The sequence below is a fragment of the Penaeus japonicus genome, unplaced genomic scaffold (genome assembly GCF_977035675.1).
Source record: "Penaeus japonicus unplaced genomic scaffold, GWHDUDI00000001_assembly GWHDUDI00000038, whole genome shotgun sequence".
Taxonomy (NCBI): domain Eukaryota; kingdom Metazoa; phylum Arthropoda; class Malacostraca; order Decapoda; family Penaeidae; genus Penaeus; species Penaeus japonicus.
In genome coordinates this window covers 3459528-3467027 of record NW_028234440.1, presented here as the reverse complement: position 1 = coordinate 3467027, position 7500 = coordinate 3459528, and the positions used below count along the sequence as shown (strand labels likewise).

Here is a 7500-nt window from a genome sequence, read left to right as displayed (position 1 = left end):
ATTTAAATGTATATGTATATGTATATGTATATGTTATTTGTATATGTATATGTATATGTATAGTATATTGTTACATATACATATACAAATATACATCTACATATACATATACATTACATTACATATACCATTCCTTATAATATCATATACATATACCAATATAATATACATATACATATACATTATATGTATTATATATATATGTTATATATATATATGTATATATAATGTATATATTGATATAAATTGATATATATATATGTTATATATTATATGTACTATATATATGTCTATATAGGTGTATTTGTTAAATGTGTAAAATGTATTTATATGTAATTGTATGTATATATTTTATGTATATGTATATGTATATATATAATATATATTTATATGTATATGGATTTAATGTTATGTATATTTGTATATGTATGTATATATATGTATATGTATATATGTATATTTATGTATATATATGTATATGTATATATGTATGTATATGTATATGTATGTATATATATATATATATATATATATATATATATATATATATATATATATATATATATATATACAATGTGTGTGTGTGTGTGTGTGTGTGTGTGTGTGTGTTTGGTAAAGTAGAAATGTGTGTATATGCTTACATATCTATTGTTGATTCCCAAGCACTCGCAGTCAGCCAACACTCACGAACAAACAAACAAATATCACCTTGACAGTATTGACCTGGTAGCAACATGTGCAATTTGTGGAGAGCATGGTTGTTGCATTTGCATACGTAAACCCAGCGACAGGTAGTTTTTAGTGGTTGCCGTCTCAGAAGAAAAGAAAAAAGAAAAAAAGGTCTATATCCAACGAGAAGGTGAGAGTGTTTTGCGTTAATTGCCGTTGCTTCTTTGATGGTTCTTGTTAATGAATAAAAGGGACTTTGTTGTTGCAAGCTGGCGTATGAAGTGCGTTTGTAGCCTGATCTATGTATGAGCGTTTTGTTGTATGTGAAGAAACCCGTGAAGAAAGAAACAAGGATTTCTTGTTAGCGACCTACGCCCGGCAGCCCCGCGGCGATTCGCTCTTGGCGGGAAAAGTTTCCCATGTGACTTGCGCTGGCGCCAACACTTTCTTTATTTTCTCTTATCTCTTTCTTATCCTCTTCTTCTTTCTATTCTGCTTTTCATATTCATCTATGTTCTCTCTCTCTCTCTCTCTCTCTCTCTCTCTCTCTCTCTCTCTCTCTCTCTCTCTCTCTCTCTCTCTCTCTCTCTCTCTCTCTCTCTCTCTCTCTCTCTCTTTCTTTCTCTCTCTTTTTCTCTCTCTTTTTCTTTCTCTCTGTGTATAATATATATATATATATATATATATATATATATATATATACACATATATGTATGTATGTATAATATATATATATATGTATGTATGTATAATATATATATGTATGTATGTATAATATATATATGTATGTATGTATAATATATATATGTATGTATGTATGTATAATATATATATATATATGTATGTATGTATAATATATATATATATATGTATGTATGTATAATTTTATATATATATATATATGTATGTATGTATAATATATATATAATATAGATATATATGTAATGTATGTATCAAAAATATATATATATATATTATATGTAGGTATGTATAATATATATATATATATTATTTGTATGTATGTATAATATATATATATATATTATATGTATGTATAATATATATATATATATATATGTATGAGTAATATATATTTATATTATATATATATATATATTATATATTATGTATGTATGTATAATATATATATATATGTATATATATATAATATGTATGTATGTATAATATCTATATTAATATATATATATATATATTTGATGTATAATATATATATGTTATATATATATATAAATATATTTATGATATTTAGGTATGTATGTATGTATAATATATATTTTTATATATATATATATATATATATATATATTTTATATATGTAGTGTATGTATAATTTGTATATATGTATGTATGTATTTATATATATATATTTATGTAATGTTGTATAATATTGTATATATGTATGTATGGATAATATATATATATATATGTTTGGTTTTATATTATGTAGAATATGTATGTATGTTATAATATGTTATATGTATGGATGTATATTTTATCTTATATATATGTATGTATGTTTATAATATATAAATATATATGTATGTATGTATAATATATTTATGTATGTATGTATAATATGTATATATGTATGTATGTATTATATGTATAGATGTATGTATGGTTATTGATATTTATATATAAGGTAGGTATGATATATGAGATATTTTGTATGAATGTTATATATGTGTTATATATTATATATATATTTATATATATATATTCTTTATATAATTTTTATGTATGTTTGTTATATATATTATATATATTATATATGTATGTATGTATATTTATGTTTTATATATATAGATATAATTTATTTATATATTATTAAGATGGATGTATGGATTTAGAATTGATATTTATATAAATATGTATGTATGTATATATTATATATATATATATATATGTTTTTATGGATGTTATAGAATTTATATAATATATATATATATATATATATTTATATTTATATATATATAGATATATATTATGTATGTATGTATATATATATTATATATATATAATATATATTATATTTATATAATATATATATAATATATATATATGTATGTATGTTTGTATGTATGTATATATATAGAGTTCAGTATAGTATAGATATATTTTATAATTTATATATTGATGGTATGTTTGTATATTATAATTTATTAGATAGTATGTACCTATGTGTGGGTAGATTTTTATATAGTTAGATATAGATAGATATATATATATATATATATTTTTTTTTAGAGTTTATATTATACATATTGTGATTGTGTGTGTTGTGTTGTGTATGTGTGTGTGTGATTGTGTGTATGTGCGTGTGTGTGTGGTGTGTGTGTGATTGTGTGTGTGTGAGGGTGTGATGTTATTTTTTATTTATGTGTTATTTTTTATTTAAATATATTTGTGTGTGTTATATGTATACATAGAACTATATGTATATATTGTATATTATACATTTATTTATATATATATAATACATGTCATACAGACATACCTACATTCATGCATACATGCATTACACACATAAACATATATAACACATACACATACATACCCATACTACAATACATACATTCACACCCCACACACCACACACACCACACCACACCACCACACACACACACACACACACACACACACACACACACACACACACACACACTTGCAGATTGCAATGTCCAAGCTTTTACTTAAGCTTTAATTAATGTTAATGTTTAACCATTTCTTTTTCTCTCTCTTACAGGGCTCCAGTTCCCGCTACATGGTGGTCAGTGAGGCCTGAAGTGTCCCTTCCTTTCTTTGGCACCGCACACAGAACCGGTTGAACGGGTGCCCAGGAAAAGAAGTTATCCATCCTCTTTACTTCATTGTCAAATAGTGATAACTTGGTAATAGTGATACCTGTGAAAAAAAAAACTTGTAATATAATAGCAATTTGTAAAGTTGCTCCTAAAGTTGCATGCTGAAAAAAATAACCATAGTTACAAGACAAAAACATCATGTGACACCTTCGTAATTGCTACAATTCCTGCTATCGCTACATCGAATGATTTTCATGCCAAATGTGAAACTTACCTATAGTGGAAGTAGCGTTCGTGGCACACACGAAGCGTCACTGTTGCTAGCGCATCTTTTGGTTTGAGTGATGGGTCACTTTGGTATCATGGAGACCGATCGCATGATGGGCGTTACATCCCATGGGTCAGCTCCTGGAAAGGGAGAAGTGATCATGGGTCGATGCTTCCCTCTCGATGGTCCTGGGGCCACCTATAAGACTTCGACCCTCCCAGTTGTGAGAGGTGTTGTCTATAAGGACAACAAAATCCCTAAGGCTTCCTCAGGTACAACTTTTGGCATTGTTAAGAAGGATTTCCAAAGTCCTATGGCATCTGCAAACGCAAGTCTAGAGAGTAACAATGGCGGTCAAGGCCCAAGACTGATAGTGAACACAAATAATCATAATGTAGTGAAGGATTTCAGCTCTTCTAACTCGTCCACAAGCATAGCTCATGAAGTTGACGTGAAGGGCATCAGAAACCAAGCTGATCCGGCTGGTATAGCCGACAGCAATACCGCGAAGGACAGACTTTCCAGGGCGTCAAAAAGAACAGTTTCTAACGCCGGCACAGAAGTTCAGTCTTTTCCAAGAGAGCGCTCGAGACTGAGGTTCAAGGAAGACTCGATTCCCAAACGCGAAATTTCTGCAGAACGAGTCCTGGTGCCACCTACCGTAAAACAAAAAGTAATGATACAAAATGCTGGAGAGAAATCAAGCATCCGAATAATGGCCGCACCCAGGTCCCATTCCTATGATGAAGCAAACGCTAGGTGGCAGGGCGAGAACAGAAGGTCAGTTAGCACAGCTCCACATCCTACTCAAAAGCCCTCGCCTTATCAAAGGTCTTGTATCAATCCAACGAATGTTTGCGTGGCGGAAAGGGTGGCAGACAGACCCGAAGGTCCGTCTGAACAAGAGCCAAGGAACTTTCAACAAGAAACTAAGCAAGCCCGACAAAGCCCAAAACAGGGCATCCAATGTATCCCTAACAATGATCAAGAATATTGCAATGTCCAATGCGTCCCTAAAAAAGAACATCCAGTCCTAAAGACAATTCTTAAAGATCCTAGGAAGAGTCAGTTAGAGCAGGAGAAAGGCTCGCGACAGCTGACTGGAAAGGAGGCGTGGGAAGCAACGCAGAGGAAAAAGGCACTGTTGCGAGAGGAATTCTTCCGGGTTCCTTACGAGGAGTGTAACAGAGAAGCTTTGCGGGGTTTGGGTGGACGGCTTAACAAATCTGAGCCGAGGATGCACCTCGTAGGAAGAGAGAGAAAGAAGAGAAACTCCTTTTCCTGCAAGAGAAGGGTTCATTTCGAGCTCGATTACATTCATGACGAGAAGCAAAGGGCAGACGACGAATCAAAGTCTTGTTCTTCTGACATTCCAGGCAAGCAGGCAAATCAGCCTCAAAGCGCAAAATCGCGATCAGGACGCCCTACAGATCTTGATGAGTTGATGAGGACCATGAGCAGAACTAAAGGGATATCAGAAAAGACCAAACAAAATCTCGCTTCCTGCAGTATAGCAGATCAAGTTCAAAATTCTTGTGAAAACAAAGCACGTGTTTCTAAATCATTAGTGGGATCGAAATTCGACAGCAATCACAACATTATGAAATATGATGGACACCAACACCCCTTGAAAAAGAATACTGAAGCTAGTAAAGGTTTAACAAGCACTTCCTCCAATATACTCGTTCCTACTTCATACCAGATTCTAAAGTCTTGTACTGCATTACCTTCCACTCCAGCTCCAGCTGCCGCTCCTACATGCCAGTCCACGACCTGCTCTCCTGACGATAGTCATTTTGTTCTCGGCCTTTCTACACAAAGCCAGATCAGCAACAATAGCCATGCATCCAGTCACTCAGTCAAACCTAGTCAAACAATTTCCTGTCCTTCATCAGTTTGCCATTCTAACACTGTTGCTACTCCGTCCAGTCGGTCTAGTAACTCTTCTCCTTTAGTTAAGCTCCAGTCTTCTGATTTGTCTCCTACATCCTCACCAAAGCATAACTTGCTTTCTTCCCCGCCCACGCCCACACGACATTCGGCTGTTACTCCTACTGAGCAACCCACTTTCTCGGTTTCAAATCAGTCATCCAACTCTTGTGTCTCGACAGGATTTCCTCGACCAACGTCGGGACCAAGCCGCCATCAGCAATCCGAGGACCAACGGACATTGAACAATCAACAAAAATCCTTCACAGAGAACTCAGATCAGCATTATTCATCATCATCAAAACCACCTCGGGAAAGATTCTACGACGTTGATCACAAGCGCACAAGATCTCAAACACGTGTTCCAGATGTTCAGACAGAATCGAAGTCATACCATCATATACCCCATAACCGACCTTCCACAACAGACAGAACAAGTAAAATTCCCTTCAGAAGTCGAAGTTCATCATTCGATAAGAGTTATTTGTCAAAAAGGTCACAAAATATGTCGAAAGAACCACACAGAAACTTAGGTGATAATAGAGTAGTCTATCCTGAAAAATCAAACAAAGAAAATGTAGAAGGCTCATACACGAAGTCAAAGAAAAGTAGCATTGACGATAGGGGAGACTTAGTCAATATTTTGATGACGAAAGGCGAAAGCTATTCTAAACACAACATAGTCTTAAACAGCCACGTGACGTCATCGACACCGAAAGTAACCGTCAAGAGAATATACGTGCCGATTTCCTCCACCCTTCCCTGTACAGGATCCCGCCGTCTCCGGACGCCTGCCTCTGCGCATCTTTGCTGAGAGTTGTTCCTTCGGCTCCGTCAGGGTAAGTTCGTGTTCTGTGATGTTGTGTACTCTGGCTCGTTTCTATCTACATCGACTCTCTCTCCAAACTTACAACTTCGACTGTGAACGAGGGAGGGGGGCGGAAGAGATGCGTCGTGCGTGCCGGGACTGAGACCTGGTTGGAAGGTGAGTTTAAGATCCTTCTTTTCATCTAGACGGTAGATGGCGCTTTATGTTTCAAAGAAAAATACATTATATTAGGCCAGTGGCGTGCGACAATAACATCAATGTACGCTCTCGAATTACGGGTCATCTTCCATTCTAGAAATATCAGTAGCATGATAATCAATCCCTGTTAACCCATTGCAGACGGAGATAAATTTGCTTGCCCAGCCTCCAGGAATGGTTATTAATTTTAGAGTTGAAAAGGAGAGAGACACTTGAATGCAATATAATTTGGAAGCATCACAAATCTCTTTCGAGTCATTTCGATTGTAAATAGCATATGGGACAGGAGCGGTTTTTGCTCGCTAGTTTGAATTGTGTTTAGAAGTTGATAGGTGTTTTATTGAGTGTTAGAGAGACTTATATGTGCCGTGATGAACAGGCTCTATCAGTGCTGACAGTTGACTTAAAAATTGTAGTATGTTATCCATATATACTCAATTATTTTTCTTATAATAGAGCTCAAATAGTGATAGGAAGGTATTAGGCCTGTTTTATGGTGAGGGACAAAAGGCAACTTTATATTTTTTCGTATTTTTGTGCTGTCATGAACTGGAATACGAAACATTTTTTAAATTAACCACTGTTTCCTACGTGATTAAAAGATAACAAGAAGGCGGGTTGAGGGAAGATGTGAATGAAACCTGTGGCTTGTGACTGTGAGTGACTCACAGTGAAAGAATTCCATTATTGGCACAAGGAGCACATTTTAGACACTGGGTATGGATTGAGTCACCTTCCTCCTTCTCGTTCTGGTGCACATCCTTGTCATGTAGTCGGGGTAC

The 7500-nt window shown here is 33.9% G+C and overlaps 1 protein-coding gene across 2 annotated transcripts in view; it reads left to right on the top strand.

The window, feature by feature from the left end:
• The window catches only part of LOC122257457 (uncharacterized), a 73725-nt gene extending 67049 nt beyond the window's left edge, over positions 1 to 6676 (top strand). The window contains exon 3 of one of the 2 annotated variants that reach the window (XM_086533128.1): positions 3437 to 6676. In XM_086533128.1, coding sequence (XP_086389254.1) covers positions 3839 to 6505 — 2667 coding nt within the window. In that variant the 5' untranslated portion in view covers positions 3437 to 3838 and the 3' untranslated portion in view covers positions 6506 to 6676. The remainder of the gene's footprint in view (positions 1 to 3436) is intronic. The other variant, XM_086533127.1, reaches the window with a different exon arrangement.
• The last annotated feature ends 824 nt before the right edge of the window (positions 6677 to 7500 follow it).